The sequence below is a fragment of the Myxine glutinosa genome, chromosome 4 (assembly GCF_964187855.1).
Source record: "Myxine glutinosa chromosome 4, kmMyxGlut1.1, whole genome shotgun sequence".
Taxonomy (NCBI): domain Eukaryota; kingdom Metazoa; phylum Chordata; class Myxini; order Myxiniformes; family Myxinidae; genus Myxine; species Myxine glutinosa.
The window spans coordinates 181,678,254-181,690,392 of NC_136264.1; the positions used below are offsets into that span (position 1 = coordinate 181,678,254).

The window sequence follows — 12,139 nt, forward strand, 5'->3', positions numbered from 1 at the left end:
CCAGGTGTATCGCGGTGCTTTTCGCCCCGCCCCCATTATCTCCTTGCCATCCACCTTTTGCCCTGTTCACGTGACTCATGGTGGTCCCTCTCGGCCCTCCCCCCGTTGGTATTTTGTGCATATAAGATTGTTCACGGTTCTGTTTAAATATTATTTTAAATATGTTTAACCTTTCCCCTTCAGTGGTTTATTCAGTGGTATATTACAACACGCTGTTTTTCTTCCTATTTAAAAGGCTTTTCTCAATTTCCTCTCCAACTCATTCCACGTCAAAAAAAAGAAATTCAATATCTTATACGTCTCCCTCACTACATGGTCTAAATTCACATTCATTCCATCCCTCCTCCATTGTTCTGAATCGGATTGCTAACTTGAAAATCACAACAAACCCAATTTGTTATCAATGTTCGTCTTTCATTAATCATCCACTTTCTAAACTCCCCTCTTGCCCCTCCCCTCCAAATCCCCCCCCTTGCACCTACACTCCTAAACTCCCCCCTTTCCCCTCCACTCTTAAACTCCCCCCTTGCCCCTCCACTCCTGAACTCCCCCCCTGCCCTTCCCCTCCTAAAGTCCCCCCTTGCCCCTCCCCTCCAAATCCCCCCCTTTGCCCCTCCACTCCTGAACTCCCCCCTTGCCCTTCCCCTCATAAACTCCTCCCTTGCCCCTCCCCTCCAAATACCCCCCCTTGCCCCTACACTCCTAAACTCCCCCTTTGCCCCTCCACTACTAGACTCCCCCCTTGCCCCTCCCCTCCTAAATTCCCCCCTTGCCCCTCCCCTTCAAAACTCCCCCCCAACTCCTCCCATTCAAATCTCCCCCCATACCATTCCTCTCAAATTCTCCCTCCTCCCCCCTCCTCAAAGTTGCCTCCTCCCCACCTCGTCTCCCTTCTATCTCATGCCTCCACCCCCCCCCAACCTTCTACTGTCCCATGCCCCCCCTCAAACAACCCCTCACTCTGCCTCATCCCTTCACCACCAAACCTTTCATCCTCCTCATCCTTCCCTTTCTTGGAACTCTTCTGTAATCTCTGACACACTATCAACTGCTCTCCCTACCTCCCCCTCTCATCCTTCATCTTACCCTACTCCTCCCCTCCCCTGTCCTGTACCCGATGCTCCCCCTCTCTCTTCTTTAACGGTATGGACCTCAAACATCCGGGGCCTTCGCTCAAACCTGACTGATCTCTCCAAACAGGTTGCTTCTGACAATCCAGACTTGATCTGCTTAACAGAAACTTTCCTCCTTCAAGATGTCTCTGATTCCTCAATATCTCTTCCTGGTTACTCCCTCTCCCGGTATGATAGACCTGAGCCTCGTCCTGGTGGTGGGGTGGCTATCTTTATCAAAAACTCTCTTCCTCATTCTCCTTGCACTGCCCTCTCTCCTCCTCACCCCCAGGAGTACCTCTGGCTACGGCTTCCTCTCCGCTCCCACCTTTTGTTCATATGTGTTCTGTACCGTCCCCCAAACAGTGATGACTCAATTTACATTTCACTCTCTGACAACATGGACCAACTTATATCCACTCATCCCAACTCTCTCTTCCTCATATGTGGTGACTTCAACTGTCATCATGCCACCTGGTTGGGTGTGGGTTCCTCTCTCACCAGTCATGGCACCTCAGCAAAGGACTTCTGTGACTCACTGGGATTGACACAATCTGTCAATTTCCCGACCCGGATCTCAGCCAATGGAGTTTCTTCTCTTCTAGATTTGGTTATGACAAACTTCCCTGCTAATGTCTGCTGCTCTTCTTCTGCTCCAATCGGTTCTTCTGATCATGTGCTTGTCAAAGTGGACATCTCTCTGGCCATTCTCAGAGAGCCTCCTCAGCGTCGAAGAGTCTGGCATTTCACTCAGGCCGACTGGGACGGGCTTCAAGCAGCCATCAATCGTCTGGATTGGTCTCCCATCTCCACTGCCTCTGACATCAATTCTTCCTGGGAATTCTTCCAAAGCAAACTGATCTCTCTCATGCACAGATTTATCCCATCTCGTCTTCAGTTGTCTTACCCTTCCTCCCGTCCATGGTACACCGAATCTTGTGGTGAGGCAGTTGCCCTGAAACAACTTGCCTTTGCCTCTTGGAAGGCTAATCCAACTGAAGGCAATCTCAGTTCCTTCCACCAAGCTCGGAACAAGTGTGTGTCTACCCTCAGGAGTGCCAGGAAGCACTATCTCTCCTCACTCAAGGACGAACTCTCAAACCTGTCTCCTTCCTCCAAATCCTGGTGGCGTCTGGTCAAATCCGTTTCTGGTGTTTGTTCCCCCTCCATCCTCTCCCTTACCTCAAATGGCCACACAGTTGACATCGCACGTGACAAAGCCGAATGCCTCAACTCTGTGTTTGCCTCAAAATCTTTAGTCCCAAACCCATCTCTCTCTGTTCCCACCTTTCCCAGTCGAACCCAACTGCTCCTGGACTCTGTGTCCTTCTCTCCTGACAAGGTGGAGGAGTTTTTGTCTAACCTCGACTCTGATTCTGCAACTGGACCAGACGGCATCAGCCCACGGGTCCTAAAATCCTGCTCTGCCGCTCTATCTCACCCTCTCTCTGTTCTTTTCACCCTATCTTTTGCTCAAGGTCATCTGCCAGCATCCTGGAAATCAGCAAACATTACCGCTTTACATAAAAAAGGTGCAAAAACAGATCCTTTTAACTACAGACCAATCAGCCTGCTCCCAATTATCAGCAAAGTCATGGAATCCATCATTGCTTCGGATATGAAATCTTTCCTCTTCTCCAATGGCTTGATCTCTGATCATCAATTTGGATTCAGACCAGGTCACTCTACTCTGGACATGCTGCTTCTCCTGTCTCAACAATGGATGGAGGTCCTCAATGCCAAAGAGGAAATCAGAGCTGTCTCCCTCGACATATCACGTGCCTTCGATACGGTCTGGCACCCAGCTCTGCTCACCAAACTCTACTCCTATGGTATCCATGGAAATCTCCATGCATGGCTTGCGGACTTCCTCTCTGGTCGTAATCAACGTGTGGCCCTGAATGGATTTCTCTCATCTCCCCTTCCTGTTCAGGCTGGAGTTCCCCAAGGCAGTGTGCTGGGCCCTGTGCTTTTTCTGGTCTTTATCAATGATCTCTCCGACTCTCTGGAAAATCCTCTCTATCTCTTTGCTGATGACTCCACTCTCTGCCGCTCCATTCCTCTTCCCTCAGATCGGCAGTCTGCAGCCTCCTCACTCTCTGAAGACCTGGACAAAATCACAGACTGGTCAAACAAGTGGAACATGTCTTTCAATCCTGACAAATCTCACACTCTTACTATGTCTCTCCGAAAAGATCGACTGGACAACCCTCCCATCTACTTTCTCAACAATCCTCTCCAAGAAGTTCTGTCGCTCAAGCTTTTGGGTCTCACTATCTGCCATGATCTTTCTTGGGAAAACCACATTTCCAAGCTGGCCTGCAAAGCCAGTCGCCGACTGGGCATCCTCCGTCGTGCGAAGTCCTTCCTAGGCCCACCTGAGCTCCTCACCACATACAAGGCTTTCATCCGCAGCTCAATGGAATACTGTTCTCCCCTATGGGCTGGTGCTCCTGCCTCACACCTAGCTCGGCTTCACGCTGTTGAAACCAAGGCTTTCAGAATCATTGGAATCTCCCACGATGAAGCTATCTCTGAGGGCCTTTCACTCACTCACCGCAGGCAGGTAGGTGGTCTTTCTGTCTTCTACCGACTCCTCTCCGGCCTTGCTCCCCCAGCTCTCTGTGCTCTGTCCCCCAAATATTCCTACAGGTCGCACAAGATCTGCCAGCAAGCCTCTGATGGTTAAACTGCCAAAATCTCGGCTCTCTGCTCACCTTCACTCCGTCATTCCTCTTTTCTCCCGCCTCTGGAACAAACTCCCACACTCCCTTCAATCCCACTCCTCCCTCCAGGTCTTTAAAACAGCTGTTCACCACCATCTCTTATCTTCCCCCATCCAAAACCTTGATCTTTTCTACCCCCACTAATTCACCCCAGATCCACCTTGTTTGTAATTCCAACTTCTTTCCTGGTAGTCCTGACAGTGTCCATATGTTTTATGCCTCTCCCACCCCCTTTCCCATGCCTCCCCCCCAAAGCCCTCTCCCTCCCACAGTTCTCTCGATGTCTCCAAGTCTCTCGGTTCCTGCTCTCAAATGTTGTGTTTGTGTCCTTCCCCCTCTCTCCCCATTTTGTCTACCGCTCCCGATGCTTTTTGTTTTATGTGTCGGTTTGTCGGTTATGTGTCGGTTTGTCGGTTTGTCTTTCTGTGTGATAAATGTTCGCTCCTTCACGAGCCTCGATCTTGTATACAAAACAAACAAAAAAATATATATATATATATATGCCAATTTGCCAAAATTTGCAAAATTTACCAAAAACCCTATTGCCAAAATATTGCCCCTATAAGTTAGAGCAGGAATTTGTAATTTGTTCCGTGTGCCAACGATAGCTCGCTGATTCTTTCTTTACAGTGGGATCTTTAACGTCTATCAACTAATGCCAGAAAATGAGACGCCCAATTTAACATTCATCCAAGGGATGGCACCCTGTGTTCTGGCACACACATTGCTGCCTTTCCCTGCCTGCGAAACACCAGAATGACAGTTATAGCTGGGACAGGATTAGAACCCAGGGAACACAGCTCAAAGGTGTGTGTTTACCTCAAGGCTATCCATCCTGCCAGTCAGGTGCAGCAAGGATTTGTTATGGGGTACCTCACTGGTGCTTTCTCCACATACAATATGAGGTCACATAAGTACTGATATATATATATATATATATACACACACACACACACATATATAATATATATAATATGTGTGTGTTAATTGCCCTTGCAATGGGCATGCAAATGGTGGTGGTGGTTTGTATTCAGGATATGGCTGCATCATTTTCTGGGGGAGCGGCTCTGCTGCTGATGCAATGCCCCCATCAGCAGTAAGCTGGTACTCATTTTGCCGATCTCAAAAGGATGACAGGCTGAGTCAACCCACCTGGTGTTAATTCAGCAGCATGACATGGGCTTGAACTCAGGACAATACTGTCCACACTTTCATAACAGAAGACTCAGGTTGATGCTTGTAATATTTAATCGCCCTCATTCACTTATTTTTCTTCTCAGGGGGGCTATAACGTGTCCTCAACGGCAGAGGCCATGGCTGCGTGTGTATCAGTCCTGCTCGGGGATCCACCACCTGCTCTTAGACACATGTCATTACCTGCACCATCTGCAATGAAATGCTTAGCAAACGTTCTGCAGATACAACATCGCTACTGGAAAAATCTTAATGTGCATGGTGAGCGAAACTTGTAATCTTAATGTGCACGGTTGCTGCTTCTACCTGGCTATTGGGGAAAAAAAGATGGGGATTGCGTTCTGTCTTAAATCCACTGCTGTATCCTCTATTATTTATTTTTCTTCTTCCACAGCACCCGGCGGCGCACCCTCGCCAGAACCCGCCGTTGCAGCCTCGCCAGAACCCGGCGTTGCAGCCTCGCTTGAACCTGCCGGCAGTGCCTCGCCTGAACCCATCATCACTGCCTCGCCGGAACCCGCCGCCGCTGCCTCGCCGGAACCCGCTGCCTCGCCGGAACCCACCACCGCTGCCTCGCCGGAACCCGCCGGCGCAGCCTCGCCAGAACCCGCCGTTGCAGCCTCGCTTGAACCTGCCGGCAGTGCCTCGCCTGAACCCATCATCACTGCCTCGCCGGAACCTGCCGCTGCTGCCTCGCCGGAACCCGCCGCCGCTGCCTCGCCGGAACCCGCCGCCGCTGCCTCGCCGGAACCCGCCGCCACTGCCTCGCCGGAACCCGCCGCCGCTGCCTCGCCGGAACCCGCCGGCTCTACCTCGACTGAATCCGTCGGCGCTGCCTCGCCGGCACCCCTTGCTGCAGATTTGGCTTTCTCTGCTATGGTAGAACTTACAGAGAGTTTGGATGCACTTTCATTCCAACAAACAAACTTCAGCCCAAATAGTTGCTTGGTGGAAGAGCAAGGAAGCCTGCCTAAGTCATGTGGGTTCTTCGTAAGTAACCCTTTTTGTTGAACATTTTTTTCATTTCATTAGATTATATTTGTATAACGATGCATTCTCTTTTGTCAGAGATTGAGCAAATCCAATCTTGACACTCCAACATGGTAACGTTTTTTACTTCTTCCCAATAGACACTGGCAGTGGAAAAAGAGATGAACAATGAGGAAAATGAAGTAGAAGTTGAAATAGGGGAAGTGGAGAGTGGATGTTGCCAACAAACTGAACCAACGATGGAGTCTGAGAGTATGGAGAGCCAAATTGCTGAGGGAATTGATGTAGAAAGTGGAGCAGAGGCCAGTGGGGGGTCTGTACCTCTTATTTTGTCCTTTGGGGGAGCAAGAGAAACCATTGAGGATGTGGTAAGTGTAAATATCGTGATCCTGATTAGGAATGTTATATTTATCCTCTCTCTCCCCCTCATTATAATTCCATCATGGGAAATCTTACCAATAAAATGTGTAGTTAAAATATTTTGTTACACATCCATCTGGAAGTATGTTTCCCTAAATACGGGTCTGTATGGTCAATGTGCAACCCTCAAGCCCATTGTGTATTGTACTTAGCAGGGTCAGGGTTCGTGCTATGCAGTACTTCCCCTACCATGGTGCCCACATCTTGCTAATATCAGCCCACCATCAGAGGAATGGGGCGATGCATTTCAGGCATGTGGAATGTGCGGAGCTCGAGGAGAGAATTGGCTTTGCCTGACATGCCACAAGGTCTGTGCACATGAAGTCATGCAATATAATCAGTCTTTGGCTGACCTGTGATAATTTACTGATATCAGAGTTAGACCACCTTTGTGGCATCTATTTTGGTCTGATGCTCTTCCTTAATTTGCACAATGTGTGTGAGCAGGTTTATTGTGGACGATATGAACGTGCCGACATGCTTTTGCATGAAAACTACACCGGTCACTCGCTTGTCCTCAGTCTGACTGATCTCTCTGTGTGGTGCTACACCTGTGACTCCTACGTCCATAATCAGGTGAGCCACAAACACAGTTATACGACATGTTTTCCCATTTTTGTCAAGTGGACCAGTGCAGTGGATGTTCAGTAGTAACCATTGATAACAAAGGCAAAAGGGTGACTCCTCTGGAGTACTATCAGACAACCCATTTGGTCTTGCCGAGTTGAGATTTGGTTAGCGAAAAGCAAGATTTCTTCTTTTTTTTATTCTTGATGCTGAAGGAGAACTGGTGATTTACAAATGAAGGATAATGATGTGAGGAGACGAGATAAAATTGGCACAGTAATGTGATTTGAACATGTGATCCCATCATCACAAGCCACAGTGCCTCCAGTAAGTCACATTTTGTTGTGTTACAGCCTGAATTTACAATGGATTAGATTCAGATTTTTTTTGTTACTGATCAACACATAACCCATAATGTCAAAGTGGAATTTTGTTTGAGAAATTTTACAAAATAATTAAAAATTAAAAGCTGAAATGTATTTTGTCAAAGTATTCAATCCCTTTACTATGACACTCCAAATTGAGCTCAGGTGCATCCAATTTCCTTTTATCATCCTTGAGATGGCTCTGCAACTTGAATGAAGTCCACCTGTGGCTAATTCAATTGATTGGACATGATTTAACAAGAAACACACCTTTCTAGATAAGGTCCTACAGTTGACAGTGCATGTCAGAACACAAGCTCTACCATGAAGTCCAGGAGCTGTCCGTGGAACTGTGAGATAGAATTGTGAGGAGGAAAAGATCTGGGGAAGGGTGTAAAACATTTTCTAGAGTGTTCAAAGTGCCCAAGAGCAGAGTGAGCTCCATCATTAGGAAGAAGAAGAAAGAACCACCTTTAGAGGCCATTTTTCCCCGCAGAGCAGGGGTTGGCCTTCTTCGAGCACCATGGTCCCCTTTTTAAAGCAATGTTTTATGGCCGGATGCCCTTCCTGCCGCCAACCCTGTTAGTTGCCCCTTGCGACACACAGGGAATTACCAGTGAACTGGTACTCAATTTGCTGACCTCGCAAGGATGACGGGCTGAGTCAACCCCCCTGGTGTTAATTCAGCGATCGACCGGGATTTAAACGCAGGATCCTAGAATCCCAAGCCGGCACCCTAACCGCTAAGCCAACACCAGGCCGAGCTCCATCATTAGGAAATGGAAAGAATATGGAACTACCCAGACTCTTTGTCGAGGTAGCCATCCGATCAAACTGAGCAACCGGGCAAGGACCTTTTTATCAGGGAGATGAACAAGAACCCAACGACCACTCTGACAGAACTACAGAGTTCCTTTGTTGAGATTGGCGAATCTATCAGGACAGCACTCCCTGCAGCACTTCACAAATCTAGGCTTTATGGGAGAGTAGCCAAATGGAAGCCATTCCTGAGAAAACGGCACATGACAGCATGCCTGGAGTTTGCAAAAAGATAAATGAAAGACTGCGTATGAGGCAAAAGATTCTATGGTCTGGTGAGACGAAAATTGAACTCTTTGGCCTGAATACAAAGCGCTTCATCTGGAGAAAACCGAGCACAGCACATCAAACACTATCCCTACTGTGAAGTATAGTGGTGGCACCATCATGCTATGGGGATGCCTTTCAGCTGCAGGGACTGAGAGACTTGTAAGGATAGAGGAAACTATGAATGGAGCCAAATACAGGCAAATCTTTGAGGAGAACCTGCTTCAGAGTGAAAAGACCTCAGACTGTGGCAAGGATTTATGTTCCAACAGCCCAATGACCCCAAGCATACAGCCAAAGCAACACTGGAATAACTTCAGAACAAGAACGTGAAGGTCCTTGAGTGGTACAGCCAAAGCCCAGACTTTAATCCCATTGAGAATTTGTGGAAAGACTTGAAGATTTCTTTTTGATTTCTCACCGACGCTCCCCATCCAACTTTACAGAACTTGAGCAAATGTGCAAGGAAGAATTGGAGAAACTCCCCAAATCCAGATGTGCAAAGCTGATACAGACATAACCAAGAAAAATTGAAGCTGTAAACGCTGCGAAAGGCACTTCTACGAAGTATTGACTCAAGGGGTTGAATACTTTTGTAAATTAGATATTTCTGTATTTCATTTTGAATAAATTATTTTGTAAAAATTTCTAAAATTAAAATTCCACTTTGACAATATGGGGTATTATGTGTAGATCACTGACAAAAACAAATCTCAATTTCATCCATTTTAAATTCAAGCTGTAACACAACAAAATGTGAAAAATCAAGGGGTGTGAATGCTTTCTAATGGCACTTAACATTGGTGTTGTTATTACTTTTGTTATTAGACACGGCCTTGGAAAAAATGGCACTATAAGCTATCTTAAACACTTTAACATGGAATTTGTCCAAGGTGGGAAAACCCATATGGGGAGGGATGGGATCAAATGAAGTCGCTACAACATCCATCATGTGACCCTTAGTCCGACTGTAAAATGTGGTTGAGATTGGATAAGTAATGACCAAATGTATTGTGGTCAGACAGACAGACACCAAATTGATCAGACAGACACTCAATCATCAATTGACCAGATTGGTCAATTTGTTTCCGGCGGTCAATCTTGGTCAAAAATTGGTCAATCAAGCATAACTTGTCTCCGGAGAGGAAGCGTCCTTCGAGCTCTCCCCATCATCAAAGTGTAAGTATTTTCCCTTTCATGTCTTTGTCAAATTTCCACTGGTTATTTTACTGTGTATGTGCTACTGTGTGTTTCTTGTTAGTTTTGGTTTGTAATTCGTGCAAACTTATGTGTAATTAATTGTTTTCTGTGTTCGTGCCACGTGCGCTGCCTGGTCCCTCTGGGCTCCCTACCCCCGTCGGTATTTTGTAAACTTTCCCAGATTGTTTTTCATGGTTTTGTTTAAATATTATTTAAATGTTTAAACTTTCCCCAGCAGTGTTTTATTCAGTGGTATATTACAACATGCTGTTTTTCTTCCTATTTAAAAGGCTTTTTTCAATTTCCTCATCAAATCATTCCACTTCAAAAAAAATTCAATCTCTTACAGTTCTTCCCCTTTACATTCTCTAAACTCACCTTCATTCCACCCCACCTCTATCGCTTTCAAACGGATCTCTGACTTGAAAATCACAATAAACCCAGTTTGTAATAAATGTTCATTTTTCATTAATCATCCACTTTCTAAACTCCCTCCTCACCCATCCCTTTCAATTCTCCCCCCTCACCCCTCCCCTCCTAAACTCCCTCCTAGCCCCTCCCCTCGAAATCTCCCCTCTTGTCCCTCCCCTGCGAATCTCCCCCTTTCCCCTCCCCTTCAAATCTCACCCTCCCCCTCCCCTTCCAAACTCCCCTCTCACCCCTCCCCTTCAAAACTCCCCCCCCCCCATCCCTCCTCTGTCCTGTATCTGATGCTCGCCCCCCCCCCTCCCTCTCTCTTCCTTAACAGTAAGGACCTCAAACATCCGGGGCCTTCGCTCAAACCTGATTGATCTCTCCATACAGGTTGCTTCTGACAAACCAGATGTAATCTGCGAAACAGAAACTTTCCTCCTTCAAGATGTCTCTGATTCCTTAATATCTCTTCCTGGTTACTCCCTCCTCCGGCCCCATCCGGTATGATAGACCTGAGCCTCGTCCTGCTGGTGGGGTTGCTATCTTTATCAAAAACTCTCTTCCTCACTCTCCTTGCACTGCCCTCTCCCCACCCCACCCCCAGAAGTACCTCTGGCTACGGCTTCCTCTCCGCTCCCACCTTTTGTTCATATGAGTGTTGCACCGTCCTCCAAACAGTTATGACTCCATTTACATTTCGCTGTCTGACAACATGGACCAACTTCTATCCACTCATCCCAACTCTCTCTTCCTCATATGTGGTGACTTCAACTGGCATCATGCCAGCTGGCTGGGTGTGGGTACCTCTCTCACCAGCCATGGTATCTCAGCAAAGGACTTCTGCGACTCATTGGGACTGACACAATCAGTCAATTTCCTGACCCGGATTTCAGTCAACGGTGAATCTTTTCTTCAAGACTTGGTTATGACAAACTTACCTGCAAATGTCTGTTGCTCTTCTTCTGCTCCAATCGGTTCTTCTGATCATTTGCTTGTTAAAGTGGATATCTCTCTGGCCATTCTCAGAGAGCCTCCTCAGCGTCGACGAGTCTGGCATTTCGCTCAGGCCGACTGACTTGGTCTTCAAGCAGCCATCAATCATCTGGACTGGTCTGCCATCTCTACTGCCTCTGACATCAATTCTTCCTGGGAATTCTTCCAAAGTAAACTGCTCTCTCCCATGCACAGATTTATCCCATCTTGTCTTCAGTTGTCGTACCCTTCCTCCTGTCCATGGTATACTGATTCTTGTGGTTAGGCAGTTGCTCTGAAACAACTTGCCTTTACCTATTGGAAGGCAAATCCAACTGAAGGCAATCTCAGTTCCTTTCACAAAGCTCAGAACAAGTGTGTGTCTATCCTCAGGAGAGCCAGGAAACACTATCTCTCTACTCAAGAATGAACTCTCAAACCTGTCTCCCTCTTCCAAATCTTGGTGGCGTCCGGTCAAATTTGTTTCTGGTGTTTGTTCCCCCTCCATCCCCTCCCTTACCTCAAATGGCTACACAACTGACACCGCACATGACAAAGCCGAATGCCTCAACTCTGTGTTTGCCTCATAATCTTGTGTCCCAAACCAATCTCTCTCTGGACCAACATTAGCCAGTCGAACCCAACTGCTCCTGGACTCTGTGTCCTTCTCTCCTGACAACGTGGAGAAGTTTCTGTCAAACCTCGACTGATTCTGCAACTGCACCAGACAGCATCAGCCCACGGGTCCTAAAATCCTGCTCTGCCGCTCTATCTCACCCTCTCTCAATTATCTTCACCCTCTCTTTTGCTCAAGGTAATTTGCCATCTGTTTGGAAATCAGCCAACATTACCGCTGTACACAAAAAGGTGCAAAAACAGATCCTTGCAACGACAGACCAATCAGCCTGCTCCCAATAATCAGCAAGGTCATGGAATCTATCATCGCTTCGGATATGAAATCTTTCCTCTTCTCCAATGGCTTGATCTCTGATCATCAATTTGGTTTCAGACCAGGTCACTCTACTCTGGGCATGCTGTTTCTGCTGTCTCAAGAATGGATGGAGGTCCTCAATGCCAAACAGGAAATCAGAGC

The 12,139-nt window shown here is 47.2% G+C and overlaps 1 protein-coding gene across 4 annotated transcripts in view; it reads left to right on the plus strand.

Annotated features, from left to right (window-relative positions):
* LOC137425538 (protein deacetylase HDAC6) overlaps positions 1-12,139 on the plus strand; it is an 88,991-nt gene that overhangs the window by 72,620 nt on the left and 4,232 nt on the right. For 3 of the 4 annotated variants that reach the window (XM_078776771.1, XM_068114069.2, XM_068114068.2), the window contains exons 23-27: positions 5,119-5,293; positions 5,427-6,022; positions 6,163-6,390; positions 6,595-6,750; positions 6,890-7,018. In XM_078776771.1, coding sequence (XP_078632897.1) covers positions 5,119-5,293; positions 5,427-6,022; positions 6,163-6,390; positions 6,595-6,750; positions 6,890-7,018 — 1,284 coding nt within the window. The remainder of the gene's footprint in view (positions 1-5,118; positions 5,294-5,426; positions 6,023-6,162; positions 6,391-6,594; positions 6,751-6,889; positions 7,019-12,139) is intronic. The other variant, XM_068114070.2, reaches the window with a different exon arrangement.